Here is a 15,517-nt window from a genome sequence, read left to right as displayed (position 1 = left end):
ACAAGTAGTGAATGTAAGAGAATGGGGAGCCATCAAATTTCACATTGGAGTCTTATAATTCTTATAATAATTTAGTTACTTAAATAAGAAAAAAACACGTGGAAAATATAGAAGCAGACATAGATGGCGTAACAATTTGTTAGAAAGAATGGAAGATAAGAACAAACAACTTTATTTGGACATGATTTAGTTAAGAGTTTTGGGGGGGTGGAAGGAGAAGAGGAGGAGGGATGAAAATAGAGTGAGCATGTGGTGGTGGGTTTGAATTGGCACTTCACTTGGTGCGCTAAAAGCAAAAGATATAATGCACGGACATTGCACAAACTGTCACATTGCATTGCCCTTTCTTGGTCTTGTTTTGTTGTCTCTGTCCCAATCGAGCTGTCAATTTCGAGTTCAAAGGATATTTAAAATAAAATCCAATCCTTTCTTTTTATTCACAAATCATATCAATCAGTTAAGAAAAATATCATGAATTTATAAATGTTGGTGATTTCTAATGTAGTATGAGTCATGTTCTTAATTTATTCATGTGGAAACTTAGTATATAAATTATTTATTTATTTGAAAATGCCTAAAATTGGGATTGAAATTAAGAGATTAAGTTGAAATTAAAGTTGGGTGTTTTTTTTTGGAAGTAATTTGATTTGGTGGAATTATTTATTTACGGAATATGGACGAGGAGGAGTTGTAACGTAACTCAAAAAATACGCAGTCAGTAGGAATAAAAAAGTAATAAATAGATGTGTGGTGTGGTAAATATAGAAGAAAACGAGGGGCATTTTGGACAGGAAAGTGTCTATAAAATCCTCCGCCATCACCCACGCAAAAACTCCCCAACTTCCAAACACACCTTCCAAATCTCACATTCAATTTCCATTTTTCTCCCTTTCAAAACATGTCGGCCGGAGTCGGAAAATGCAGCAAAATCCGCCACATTGTCAGGCTCAGGCAAATGCTCCGACGGTGGCGCAACAAGGCCCGAATGTCTGCTAACCGCATCCCTTCCGACGTACCCGCCGGACATGTGGCTGTCTGCGTTGGAACCAGCTGCCGGCGGTTCGTCGTCCGAGCCACTTACTTGAACCACCCGGTTTTCAAGAAGCTTCTGGTCCAAGCCGAAGAGGAGTACGGGTTCACCAACCAAGGCCCGTTGGCGATCCCTTGCGACGAGTCGGTTTTCGAGGAAGTCATCCGGTTCATCTCCAGATCCGATTCGCCCAACTCGGGGCGGTTCGTGAAATTAGACGAATTTCAAACTTACTGCCATATCGGAATCAGAACCGGCCTCGATTTGTGGCCGGAATCTCGGCCTTTGCTTCATGGGTTAGCCGAGAAATCCATCTGGTAATCAATTTTTGTAAAACCGTCGGAGTCAAAGCGAACAAGAAGAAGAAGACGAAGAACAAGATCCAGATTTGAGTGGGTTTTGAGGAACCCGAGATGGGTCGTAATTTTAATTAAATCTAATGTGGGGGTCCTTTTTTATTTATTGGTTTTTTAGTCCCCCACATCCCTGTTGCCACATATATATGAACAGGGCAAGAGGAGGATTATTGTGAGGGAGTTTTTGTAACCCCCCGGAGAATGCTTGTGGAGATGGCAAAAGTGGTGGAGGTATCATTTCACCGTGTCGTCCCGAGCTCAAATCGGAGTCGGGGCGAAACAGAGGAGGACTGAGGAAGGAGGAAGAAGAAGAAAGCCTCAGCTGTGCTTCTGTGTAAATTAATTGATTGAATGGGAAATTTGATGAACCAATTTGAACTGCGAGTATGTTAATTTGTTTTGAAGAGGAAAACAAAAATTGATACGCTTCTAACATGTGGCGAGCTGCTCTGTTTCATCATCTCGACTCCTAAAAAACTCCCCATCTTTTTTATTATTTATTTCTTGTTTTTATTACATGACATGTCCTTCTTCTCTCCTACTATAATCCATCTCTAAGTTTATCCCACACCGACACTGCTCCTACTCTACTTCCTTCGACCCAGTGTTGTTCTTAACAGCACAGCGCTCGAGTTTGACTCTAATACCATTTTGTTATGAATAATGCTCTAATACCATGCTAAGAATGACAAATTTTGATCCAAAGGCTCGAGCATACGTCACTTTGGCCGTGGGCGATACAAGAACGAATTGGCTTAGCTCACTCGTCGTTGGAAAGTGAGTGTTCACAATCGCAAGTCCGCTGCCATTAAAAGTGCGATTGTGACAAGTGGTATCAATGAAATAATATTAAATGATTAGGAATATGTAAGATATATTTCATAACTAATTATTATAATATATTCTTTAAATATTATATCTCAATACATTTGTATCAATCCAAGCCTACCGCTAGATATTGTCATTTTTTTAATTTTTTCTTTCGAATTTTCGTTCAAAGTTTTAAAATGCATATGTTGAGAAAATGTTTTTACACTTTTATAAGAAACGTTTTATTTTTCTCTCCCCGTGGGATCTACTTAAATTAGTTGAGTATAAAATTAAAATTGAAGATATAGTGCGATGGTGATAATAAAAATATAAATTATGGTGGTTAATTGGTTAGCAGAAGGGCGTAGCGTAGTAATTATGGTAGTAACAACTAAGGAGCGCAATTTAAGGTACTCTACATAATTAATAATACCAAAACAAAACAAAAGAAGAGGCATAATTATTATTATTAGGAATGTTGGTAAGAGGGCCTCCTATTCTTATGGGCCGTGCCAATCGGAAATCCCGAAGCCCATATGTGACACAAGGGATGAGACCCTAATCCATGTTGGGCTGTGGCTTTTTGTTTTAATTTTTGAATTCAGTGTCTGGAAGAAGAAACATGATAGAGAATGAACTGAAGGAGAATATAAGTAGAGCAATTCCGGAGTTCAAAGCGTGGGCAAAAGGTGCGTATAGGCTAGTAGGCCATCAAGGGAATTGGAAAGGTAAAAAGAAAAAAGGATGAATGATTGGGAGAAAGACAATAATAAGACAGCCTTGATCACGCTGCTGGTTGTTGGAGACACCCATATTTATGTTCTGTAACAGATCAAAATTCACTCATTTTCTCCACAATTCTCTCCCCCATCGCCTTTATTCATCTCTCAAAATACGTGTTTTCCTTGTCCTCTTTGAATTACCCATCTAATGTTCAAAATTGAAAGGGAGTATAGATTGCATGGCCTTTCCTTCCCTTCCCTTCCCTTCCTTTCCCAATACTGCAGCTTCTAAAGCAGTGGGAACAAAACCACAGACGAAACGACAGTAATAATAATGGCAGGCTTCTGTTTGTGTAATGAGCGAAAGAAAAACTTAGCCATTTTTTGTTGTACTCAGAGACAGAGACGAAGGTTTTGTGTTGTTATGGGAGGAGATGCAAACAAAACTTAGGTGTGGACCAGTCAGTACTTTTCCACAAAATATCGCCCATTTTCTTTTCCTCATTTTTATTAAACAAAACCCTAATCCCTAAACCTTGGAAGAACAAGAAGAAGAAGAAGAGCAAGAAGAAGAAGGCCCCAGATGGATGAGTTGTATTTATAATCCTATTTAAATTATGGCCTGCCCACTTCACTCTACTTTTCCTCTTTCTCTAATCCCCAACTTTTTTTTTTTTTTTTACATTTCAAATCCACTCTTGATTATGAACCCGGACACCACAGTTGAAGATTATTGGGAGTAAGTCTCAGGTTGGCTAGTTTAAAAAATGATCTGTTTATGTTTTTTTTAAGTTAATAATGTGAAAAGAAAAGGGAAAAAGAAAAAAAAGGCAGAGAGGGATGAGATGGGCGTTGAAGTATGAAAAAGTGGAATTTTAATTAAAGAAGTTGAAATTTACAGACGAAAACAAATAGAATCCAATGAGACATAATATAAAAAACAAAACAAAAAAAAAAATAGCCATTTAATTTTAGACATTGCATTCAAACAGGATTTGTTTGTGTGGGAAAGGTAAAAAGAATTGTGGGATTCAAGCTGTCTCATGTAAACGCGTGGGTCCCACCAACCCTATAATTTCATTGCCTCATTTTTTTTTTAATATTTTAATTAACAAAGCATTCTTTGGTCTCAAGTCACAAGCTTATTATATATTATATCCTTTATTTTTCTAAACTCAAATTCTCTCCAATCATTATTTAATTAAAAAAAAAAACCCTTTTATATTTTCCATGTTTATCGCCAAATATTTAATTAGATTAATTGAACCCATAAGAAAAAGAAAAAAAAAAGGGCCATCCGATTGAGTGTAGAATTGAACAAAATAGGTAGAAACAAAGATGTGATGGGAAAATATATATATTTAAGACATTTAAATTTGATGAGAAGTCACATTAGAGAGATATAAAAGGACACAACAACGCTATCAACAATAAATAAAAACTATAATAATAAATTCAATATATATATATATATATATATATATATATATATATATATATATATATATATATATACCTTTTCATACCATATCATATAATATATATTTATTTTAAATTTTAAATTGTATATGCACCCAACTTATATCGCATGTTACCAAAATAATTAATTTTATTTCTTTGCTTTCTTCTTTACTATAGTGATGTCATATTTATAATTTAATGACGCAATAAAAGTTGGATTAAAATTAAAGGAGGAAGGACACGTGTCGAGCGAGTATTGGGTAGGGTAGCAATAAAAGGGTGAGTATTTTAGTAGGTGGGAGGCGGAGTGAATTAGTGTTGATAAAAAGCCACTTAGGAAGCATACATAATTAATATCCCGTGTTTAACCCTTTTGGAATTGCCAAAAAGAAATCATTCAGTTGGCCTTTTGCGTAATTTCACAGCTATACGTATCATAAGTATTATTTGTATAGTGACTAGTTTAGACGAGACATTAGTGTTTGTAATTATACCTCCCCCAACAACTACACATAATAATGGAAGTTGATAATTATTTATGTAATTACATAAGCTAAGCTACGTTGAAAGGGACAAACATGGAATAAATGTAGCCAAATAGAATGAAGTAGGAGAAGATGAATAAATAATGTGTGCATTCTTTTATTCTTATAATCTATACGACATTAACATTGGGGTTGGTGAGGTTGTTGATAATGTGTGTATTAATTAAGTTAATTAATCCTCTATTATTGAGGTAATGGTGGTTAGCTTGTTGCTTCATTTGGGGTACTATAGTATTGGATTTTGACATGCATCCAAACACACCCTTAATCCTTGCTTTTCTTAAGGATTATTTTTTTATTTTATTTTATTTTATTTTATTTTATTTGTTTTATGCGGTTACTTCATTTTCTACAATTAATTCTCAAAGCGGTGCGTTTTGGAGTGTGGAGTGCCGACGCTGTCAACTTCGATTAATAAAAGCAAATACAAAGGCATCCCGGGGTTCACTAAACGTAAACGAAACGTGGTCGCTTTCGGTGACACGTGTAAAAGCTCCAGTTATTTTTTGGAAGGAAAAATAAAAAAAAAAAGGAAGGAAAAGTGGGAGAAGTGAAACGTGTGGGTAAGTGGGGACCACCGTGTCCACTTTCTCATGTCATCGGATGCGCTGCTGCTGCTGCTGCTGCTGCTTCTGCTCCACTATAATAAGAACGCAAATGCGAATGAGGAGGGCGTTTGTTTGATGGGGGTGTGGACCCCATCCACGCTCCATAGGGCCCCACTTTCGTTTCCCATGCAGTGAGTTCCACCTTAATTAACCTACGCCCTCTCTCTACCTTCTTCTTTTTCAATTTTATCTTCCCCTGCTTCCGTTTCCATTATAACGCTTTTGCACCTCCCTATCACCGCCCTTCATCTATTAATATGCATATAAATGAAGTGAGAGTGGGTAGGAAAGGAATAATCATGTTGTCCAAATGGTGCAGGTGGTGTCTCCAGTGTCCAGGCCTTTAAATCTCCACTCTGTTAACATACATACAGTCCCATGCAGGTTTTGACATTATTATTATTAATATTCTGGGAAAATTAAACAACCCATGAAAACGGCACCGTATTTGTATGTTTCAACCAGTATAGAATAATTTAGAAAATTTGATGGAATTGATCCACCCTGAAAATAAATGGGATGTTTGAGCAAATTGAGTAAAAAGAAATTGGGTTTTATTTTTTACCTGGTAGCCGAAAACGACAAGAAATTACTCTTCTTGGATACCCTTTCCTCTCCATTTTCAACGCAATCCAGTTTTTACTCTGTCTTTCTCTCTGTAATTTTATTTTATTTTCTCAATGGATGTGACCATTCAATTCAATGGATTGATTAGAGTGTTTATTTAATCAACCACCCCTTAAATAAGAAAACAATTTTATTTTCTAACCCCGGGAGTGGTCCTCATGCTAATACACAATTATATATATATATATATACATATATATATATATAGAGAGAGAGAGAGAGAGAGAGAGAGAGAAAAGATGGCGTCAGCATTTTTGGGGTCATTAATTTTTATAGTTCAAGGAATTGCTCCTACTTTCACTTTCTCATTAATTTCGAAGACAGAGACCGAATACGTATTTCCTCAAGTTGATCAATATAAAAATTAATCGTTAATCAAACCCAGTTTAGGATTATACAGAAGATGAGAGAGCATAAATTTGATGGTATGGTGGGGCAGGCAGGGTAGCGGGTTTGACTCGGGGGAAAATGGTCGGCTGTGATGGTGGGTGTAGAGTGAAAGCGGCGTAGAGGAGTGTAGCCGAAAGACGGCAAAATAACAAAGAAATGAGCTGTTGTTGTAGAGAGGGGGAGGGGAGGGAGTGACGGTGGTCCATAGTGGCAGCGTAATGTAAATAAATACTAACAAATCCAACTTTGTTAACCATCGGATACAGCTCAGCTGTAGCTTCCTCAGGCAAAAGAGGCGCGGGAACTGGGAGGGGCTTATCCGTCATTATTCCTTTATTCCATGGTCAAATTTGTCTAATCTCTCCCGCCCCCCTCCTCCCTCTTTTCTATTCTTTTTCCGTCTTGTCTTATTAACAATATTAAATTTTATAATTCTTCTTATAAATCATTTTAATTTCAATATAAGTTTTAAAAAATAAATTAAAAAAAAAAAGGACAAGGTTTTTGGAGCTTTTACAACGTTCTGGCTTTTTTAGTGGACATACCGAGTCCGAATATTTTCTCATTTTCATCTCTCTCCCTCTCTCTCTCTCTCTCTCACCCACCCACCCTCCACCTCCCGCTCCCGCTCCACTTCCGCCGTCGCGGTCGCTGTTGCCGCCGTCACTTTTCCTTCGCAGCCGGTTGCTGCGATTAACGATTCCTCGCTTTGGATCTTCATTGCCGCAATTTCAACTCCTTCGGTGTCTTTANTTCCTTTTTTTTTTTTTTTTTTTTCTATCTGATACGTCTTCTTTCAAGCTGCATTTCTATCGGTAAGTCGACTTCCAGTTCTTTTGTGTTTTCTTTCCCCCTACTGATTTCTTCTCGAGCTTTTGCCTGTGTTTGTTTCCGGTTTCGAATTCGGATGACAGGAGCGTCTGTTATTTGACTATGAATGTTCTGTTCGCGCAATCGCGATGTTTATCATTTCGGTCTTCTTTTTCCCCTCCTTTCTCGAATTTGATTCTGATTCTTAATTGTTTCTTCGATGGAAATATCTTCTTCTGTCGGTAATTGCTTCCACTTTTTCTTCAAATTGAATTTGGTTCAACTGCGGAGGGATTTTGATTTCAACCTGGAATCCTGATAACCGTCTTTTTTATGGTGTGGTATCAGTGCATTTTACGCCGTGTTTATTGGTTGGATATTTTAAATCAGCACTATTAGTCTTTAACTAGTTTGGACCATTTTCTAATTCATTTGGATCTCGCTTTGCCTGAGAACACTGTTGATTCTTTCTTGTGTTGGTAAATTATGTTTAGTCTTATCTTTTATTCTTTTTAATAAAAGAATTCTCAATTAACTCCAACAGACGCCAATTGTCTTCTGGAGTCATTGATCTTCGTCTAGCAATGGTTCTCTGCTTAGATCTCGATGGTTCATTTACTAAACAGACAGTGAAGACATCGTTAACATGCATGCCTATCTGAATCATTTGTAGTCATTGAGCTTATTTCTGAATCATTCCACTGAATTTATCCGGTAAAATTATGGTTTAGCTTTCGGGAGATGAGTGGGGGAGTTTCTAACTGCCATCCTTTAAACTTCTTCCCCTTCTGGTGTTTCTGTGTAGCTACTTTTTATCCTGGTGTTGTTTGTCTCTCATAAATAGCATTTACACAGCGTTTGGACGTGGTCTGTTTTGTTGCTAAAAATGTGGGCTTAAAGAAATGAATTTCCATTTTTGGAACCTTATACTTTCATCATCAGTACCTGCAAAAAGTTGCGCAGTTACTTCCCTTAATCTGTGCCCACTTCCCTTATTTAAACTAGTTCATTTGTGCTCTCGATTATCTGGAATCTGTGATGTATTTTTCTTAAAAAATTCTTTAGCATGAATACGCCATCGATTCAATGTGTCATATAAAGTATTAAGTACCACTTCAGAAAAATCAGAACCAAGTAATTCCTCTGGCAGCACCCACTATGTGATGATGCCATTAGGAGTATGGGACTAATTTTGACGGAATCTTGGTTTAGAGTCTCAGAGTATTCTTTTCTTTCCCTTTTATAACTCGTTAATTTTCCTTTATGCAGCCTGGAATGGACCGACGAAGTTGGCCCTGGAAGAAAAAATCATCTGAGAAGACATCTGAGAAGGCTAATGCTTCAGAGTCGGCTGGAAGTCAGGGTGATCAGGTAAAATTAGTAAAAACTAATCCCTCCAAACTCACCCCACCCCAATTTTACCGCTTACTGTGGCTGTTCAGTTGTACTGTTATTACAACAATTCTCTTTGTTTCCCACAGTACTTTTAGATGATGGTGATGGGATTTAAATTTTTAAATAGTATTTTACTTTTACTAAACTTGAACCAATTTTCTTAACGTATTTCCTTTCCTTCCTCGTTCAGGATGGTTGCAAAAAACCAAGTTATGTACAAATCTCTGTTGAGTCGTACTCTCATCTTACCGGTTTGGAGGATCAAGTAAAAACTCGCGACGAACAAATCCAGGCACTGGAGGATGAGATTAAAGAGCTCAGCGAGAAACTGTCGGCTGCACACTCAGAGATGACTACTAAGGACAACCTAGTGAAACAGCATGCTAAAGTTGCTGAAGAAGCTGTCTCAGGTATTATATATCTTTAGTTGATATATCTCGAGAGAAATTTTTTATTGTAAAATTAAGGTGATTGGAATTTTCTGCTTATTCTGTGTGCTTCGTTACGAACCAATGCCTTCACTACAGGTTGGGAGAAAGCTGAGGCAGAAGCTCTGGCATTGAAAAATCACTTAGAGACAGTGACACTTTCCAAACTCACTGCTGAAGATCGGGCGTCACATTTGGATGGTGCTCTGAAGGAATGCATGAGGCAGATAAGAAATCTGAAAGAAGAACATGAACATACATTGCAAGAAGTTATTTTCACCAAGACTAAGCAGTGGGACAAAATTAAACTTGAGTTGGAGTCAAAAATGGAAGACTTGGATCAAGAACTTCTTAGGTCTGCTGCTGAAAATGCTGCACTTTCAAGGTCATTACAAGAACGTTCCAACATGCTGATTCAAATAAGTGAAGAAAAGTTACAAGCTGAGGCCGAGATTGAGTTGCTGAAGGGCAACATTGAATCGTGCGAAAGAGAAATAAATTCCCTTAAATACGAATTACATATAGTTTCCAAGGAGCTAGAAATCCGTAATGAAGAAAAGAATATGAGTATGAGGTCTGCTGAAGCAGCCAACAAGCAGCAGATGGAGGGTGTCAAGAAAATAACAAAACTAGAAGCAGAGTGTCAAAGATTACGTGGTCTTGTGCGGAAGAAATTGCCTGGTCCTGCTGCACTTGCTCAAATGAAGCTAGAGGTTGAAAGTTTAGGCAGGGAATATGGAGACACCCGAGTGCGGAAGTCACCTAGTAGGCCTCCAACTCCACATATGTTATCTGTGCCTGATTTTTCCCTTGATAATGCACTGAAATTCCAGAAGGAGAACGAGTTCCTCACAGAACGAATGTTTGCCATGGAGGAGGAAACAAAGATGCTTAAAGAGGCTTTGGCAAAGCGTAATAGTGAATTGCAGACTTCTAGGAGTATGTGTGCCAAGACAGCTAGTAAACTTCAAAACTTGGAGGCACAACTCCAAAATAGTAATCACCAAAGAAGCTCCCCAAAATCTGTTGTTCAGTATAATGCCGATGGCTTTTCATGCCAAAACACAAGTCATCCTCCCAGCGTGACCTCTATGTCTGAAGATGGAAATGAGGATGGACAGAGCTGTGCAGATTCTCTATCCACAGCGGCAATCTCTGACATTTCCCAATTTAGGGAGAAGAGAAATGAGAAAATAAGTAAAACTGAAAGTGGAAGTCACTTGGAGCTCATGGATGACTTTCTAGAAATGGAGAAATTGGCATGCCAATCAAATGAGTCAAACGAAGCCATCCTTGCTTCAGATAATTCAAACAATAAGGCGTCTGAAGTTGTACACCAGGAGTCCAATGATATCCAGTCGGAACAGCATCTGGATTCAAGTCCATCTACAGATGTTGTATCTTCTACTGTTGATTCGTCAACGGAGAGTGCTGATTCTGATGGATTGCCTTTGATGAAACTCCGATCAAGAATATCTATGATTTTTGAGTCTATTTCAAAGGATGCAGATACTGGAAAAATTTTGGAGGATATCAAATGCATTGTGCAAGATGCTCATGATGCACTTCAGCAACCCACTATCAGTTATTTGAGATGTGTTTCTGAAGTGCAATGCCCTGATACTACATGTGATAGGCAAGCCAATCCTGATGATGCCGGTTTAGGAGTAGAAAGAGAAATTGCTTTATCCCAGCCTGCTGCACACAATCAGCATATGAACAAAGAGCTGGAAGCTGCCATCTCTCAAATTCATGAATTTGTGCTGTTCCTTGGGAAAGAAGCTTCCAGAGTTCATGATACAGTATCTCCAGATGGGCATGGACTGGGTCAAAAAATTGAGGAATTTTCTGCCACCTTTAGTAAAATGGTGCATGGGAACACAAGTTTGGTGGACTTTGTTATTATTCTTTCTCATGTTTTATCTGAAACCAGTGAGCTCAGATTTAGTTTCATTGGATGCAAGGATACTGATGGCGATACCAATAGTCCTGATTGCATAGACAAGGTAGCATTACCAGAGCACAAGGTTGTACAAGACGACTTACTGGACGAAAGATATACAAACAGTTGTTCTCATATTTCTAGTCCAACTTCTGATCTCGAAGTTCCTTGTGATGGAAATCTAGTCTCCAGCTATGAATCAAATTCCAGATTACCCAAACTCTCATCAGAGGACATTGAAGAGCTAAAATTATCCAAGGAGAACCTGGCAAAGGACTTGGCAAGATCTAGAGAGGATCTTGAGGCAACAAGACGTAAACTGCAGGAAACAGAGCAGCTGTTAGCAGAATGTAGATCACAGTTGGTTTTTTCTCAAAAGTCAAACAGCTTGTCAGAAACGCAGCTGAAATGTATGGCAGAGTCATACAGGTCGCTTGAAGCGCGTGCGGAGGATTTGGAAACTGAATTAAATCTTTTGCGAGCTAAATCTGAAGCTTTGGACAATGATCTTCAAGATGAGAAGAGGAATCATCACGAAGCTTTGTTCAAGTGCCAGGAGCTGCAAGAGCAACTACAGAGGTTAGTCTTTTACTTTTCTCTGTTGCATGAACAGCATAAGGCCGCCTATATGTATATGCTAAATTTCAACATCCAATTTCCCATTTCATGCCTGATTTTATAGGTCTTTATCTGTCTTCATTTTAGTTGTCTCCAAGTCATTTTTCATCTCCTGTCTCATGTTGCAGGAATGAGGTTTGCGCTATTTGTTCTTCAGCAATTGATGGTCATCCCCAGAAGAGCCAGGTGAAGTTGAATACTCTTTCCTATTTTTAAATTGCTTTGACTCCCAGAAACACTCTAGAATTACCATCATAACATTTTCAGGAATGAGAGTGAACAAAAGCAGTAACTTGTTCCCCATTTTTCTTTTCTGGAAACACCAATGCAATATTTTGCTGTGTTCCCCTGTTCATTCTTGATTGTAGTTTACAAATATCGTTCAAGAGTAGCAATAATTTGTTGGACTTTCTATATTGAACTTGGTGATTATTTTGTTACATTAGGAGATGGAGTTGAGTGCTGCTGCAGAGAAGTTGGCAGAATGTCAAGAAACAATTTTTCTTCTTGGCAAGCAGTTGAACTCTCTGCGACCCCAACCAGATTTTGGTGGATCTCCATTCAGCGAGAGAAGTCAAAGAGGCGAAGAGTTTACCGAGAACGAACCATCTAAAAGTGGCACCAACCTGCTGGACATTGATCGGTCTGAAATGGATACCGCCACTTCTGCAATGACGCCCGTAGTCGGTGCAGAGTCCCCTTGTAGTGCTTCTGACGACGATGGAGGAAGCTCCTTGAGATCGCCTATGAATTTTAAACATTCGAAACACACGCCAACCAAGTCAAGCTCCTCTTCCTCCTCAGCTCCCACTCCAGAGAAACAGACTCGAGGATTTAGTAGATTCTTCTCCGCGAAAGGAAAGAACAACAGCCATTAGGGGCATGCAATTATGTTGCATGATAATGTGATTCTGTTTAAAATATTTCATTCAATAATATAAAATAGATAAAAAAAAAAAAAAAAACCAAACATAGACATCTAAGATCTTTAGATGGGAGTCAGTTTTGGGAGCTCTATGTTATTAAAGTTAGCACATAAATGATGCTTTCAAATCTCTCCTGGCTGCTGTACCTAATGCTGTACATTATATTCACATCTGTTCAATTTTTCTTCTTTTCTTTGTGTTTCTCGCCCTTACGGTCTTGAGTGTGGTCTTTCTGGAGTGGAACACATATAATGCAAAGATGTTCTATTAGGCTTAGCTTTCCTCCACACTCATCTTACCTCTTGGTGAAGTAAAACAACGGCTGTGCTTTGTTGTTGCAGCAACAGTTCTTGGGCGGGATTTGGGCTGGACTTTAGAATGATCGATTGGAAAGGGTATGTTATTGCAGGGATAAGCATAGGCCGTATTGATGAGTTGAAATGGGGGCTCCATGTGGGGTAATTTGTTCACATGCAACTCAGTTCAACTCAATCAATGACAGCTAAAACTGTTGGTTCTTAGTTCAACCGTGCTGTACAAAACAGGACACTGTATGATACAGTTCTCTCTTAATTGAAAGTGTTTGACTTTATTATCACGTAGCTGAGATTGAGAAAGGGTGAAATGAAGCAACATCACTCCATTAATTGTTATCACATAAATTTCTATCTTCTTCCATAAGAATACTTCCCATTTTTTTCTTCCATAAGAATACTTCCCATTTTTAACAAGTTATGCACGGACTAGATTAGAACTCGTTTCAACCGGCTCCTAAAATGTGGCTCCATCTAAGTCCATAAATGACATTTACAACCAACAGGCTCTCTGAACATAACTCAACTAACTAACTCAAATGACTCCTACTTGTTGGGACAAAAGAAGAAAACATTAATACCGGACTGGACTCGATTCATTTGGATTGGATAGACTTATCCAAAACACACTAGGTTATGACCAAATTCCTCCCCTTTCTTTTACAATCAATTGCTCGTTAATTCCACACTAATGCAAGCTAAGCTAAGCATTGATGGATGGATATGAAATGGTGGAACATGTGACAAAGATGTCGGTTGAATATGCATAATAGAGAAATTAGTTTCAAAATTTTGCATACATTTATGAATTGTTTGAAATGGATCGGGTAATGAAATAGACTATTAGAGAGAGCGACCCATGTATTATTTTCTTTTTCTTCAACCATGATCCTTGGAATCGCTACTAATTGTTTTGTGTACGAACGAGTTGAAGAGCATTGAAAGGCCACTTTTTGAAGTGCATTATTTCATTACATCTCTGTTTGGGATGAAGAGACAGCGCAGTAAATATGAAGCAAACCCCCCCAGCTAATTAATAATGCCTCTTCAAAATCTCATATTATAATGTTTCCCAAACAAATATCATTATTTTTTATTCCCCTAAATTCAAGAAAATATTCATCAATTTTTTAACTAAAATACAATTTAGCCCTTTTATTATTATTATTATTATTATTATTATTATTATTATAACATGCAGTCCAAGATCCCTCCACAATTTTCGAAGAGATTTTATTTATTATAATATCATTCACATTACTTAATCTACCTCGAACCCACGTGCGAACTATTCAATATTTTTAGATTTAAACCACGAAACTGAGGGAAGAAGGAAAAAAAAAAAAAACATAAGGTCTGAAATCCTGCAAGGGAGACCCCTACAACCCACCCAACTTTCCGACATGTTTGAAACCCGACCCAACCCATATGAGTACAATACAAGTGCCATGAATTTCCCCCAAAGTAATATGGTTTTGTTTTTATGTGCCCAAAGTTATAATATTTATATTTTTATGTATATATTCTCTCCTTCTAAAAGTTGGATTAGAAGACAACATGTTTTTGTTGAATTTAAATTTAGACCCATAAATTAAAAAAAAAAAAATTAATAAATCCATAAAGTGACGTGGGAGCTACTTGATTTGATGCAATCACGAGCGTTGGTCTGTTGTTGATGATAATCCCAAATGTTTTTTTTTTTTAATTTTTTTTTAATTTTACAAATTTATTTATTTAATAGATAAAAAGAAAATGTATATTCTATGTTTGTTCAGTGAACTATATATTAATGATTAAAGGTTCATACACTCATAATCTTAACCACTCCCTCATTTCCACGTCTCTAAAATCTTCTTCTTTTTCTCAAGTTTAATAAATTTATTATTATTATTATTATTTTTGCCCATCCTTTGATTTTTCTCAAAAGAAATGCATTCATTAATTATTCAATATAACATCGATTAATTACTTAATTTATTGCATATTTGGCATGCTTCTCAAATCTATTAGAATATTAAATGATTATTGAGAGCGGTAATGATGTATTGGAGACCTAAATATTAGAACCTGAAAATTATCATACCTTATTTATGCTTCAATTTTTATTCCATAAAAAATTTCTATTGAAAAAGCAGATTTGAAACATTTACGAAATATTAAGGGTAATATTATAAATTCTAACGGAACAAAAGTATTTTCGTTACGAATTATAAAATTTATAATTTTTTTATTCAAGTCCACGCGTTTTAGAATGTGATTAAAATTTATGGCATGCAAAATATAATATATTAGTTGTCACATGAATGCTTGCTTATATATATATATATATATATATGAAATTATAAATTTGAAAAATGGGAGATTAGCATATTTAGGAGAGAGAATGTTAGGAAGAGGACAATCAAATCTTGGTTCAACGTGGAAGTAACAGTGAAAAAGATTGGAAAGGACCATCAAACAAAAACAAAACATATATATATAACATTCTTACCTATCCCAAATGTATTCATTTTATTCCATGTTAAAATTTGGTCG

At 37.0% G+C, this 15,517-nt stretch overlaps 2 protein-coding genes across 3 annotated transcripts; both read left to right on the top strand.

Annotated features, from left to right (window-relative positions):
* The first annotated feature begins 802 nt into the window (after nt 1–802).
* On the top strand, nt 803–1,846 carry LOC111797187 (auxin-induced protein 6B). The gene has a single exon (XM_023680130.1). It carries the CDS (start codon nt 899–901, stop codon nt 1,349–1,351), a length of 453 nt encoding a protein of 150 aa, XP_023535898.1. The 5' UTR covers nt 803–898; the 3' UTR covers nt 1,352–1,846.
* Nucleotides 1,847–7,302: 5,456 nt separating this feature from the next.
* LOC111797185 (filament-like plant protein 4) lies at nt 7,303–12,864 on the top strand. 2 transcript variants are annotated; one of them, XM_023680129.1, is made up of 6 exons: nt 7,303–7,364; nt 8,629–8,730; nt 8,945–9,164; nt 9,282–11,703; nt 11,871–11,928; nt 12,189–12,864. In XM_023680129.1, exons 2-6 carry the CDS (start codon nt 8,635–8,637, stop codon nt 12,618–12,620), a joined length of 3,228 nt encoding a protein of 1,075 aa, XP_023535897.1. In that variant the 5' UTR covers nt 7,303–7,364; nt 8,629–8,634; the 3' UTR covers nt 12,621–12,864. The 2 variants fall into 2 exon arrangements, with proteins under 2 accessions (XP_023535897.1, XP_023535896.1); XM_023680128.1 differs by lacking the exon at nt 7,303–7,364 and adding an exon at nt 7,376–8,537.
* The last annotated feature ends 2,653 nt before the right edge of the window (nt 12,865–15,517 follow it).

This window comes from Cucurbita pepo, chromosome LG06 (assembly GCF_002806865.2).
Source record: "Cucurbita pepo subsp. pepo cultivar mu-cu-16 chromosome LG06, ASM280686v2, whole genome shotgun sequence".
Taxonomy (NCBI): domain Eukaryota; kingdom Viridiplantae; phylum Streptophyta; class Magnoliopsida; order Cucurbitales; family Cucurbitaceae; genus Cucurbita; species Cucurbita pepo.
This window is presented reverse-complemented; position numbering and strand designations above follow the sequence as displayed.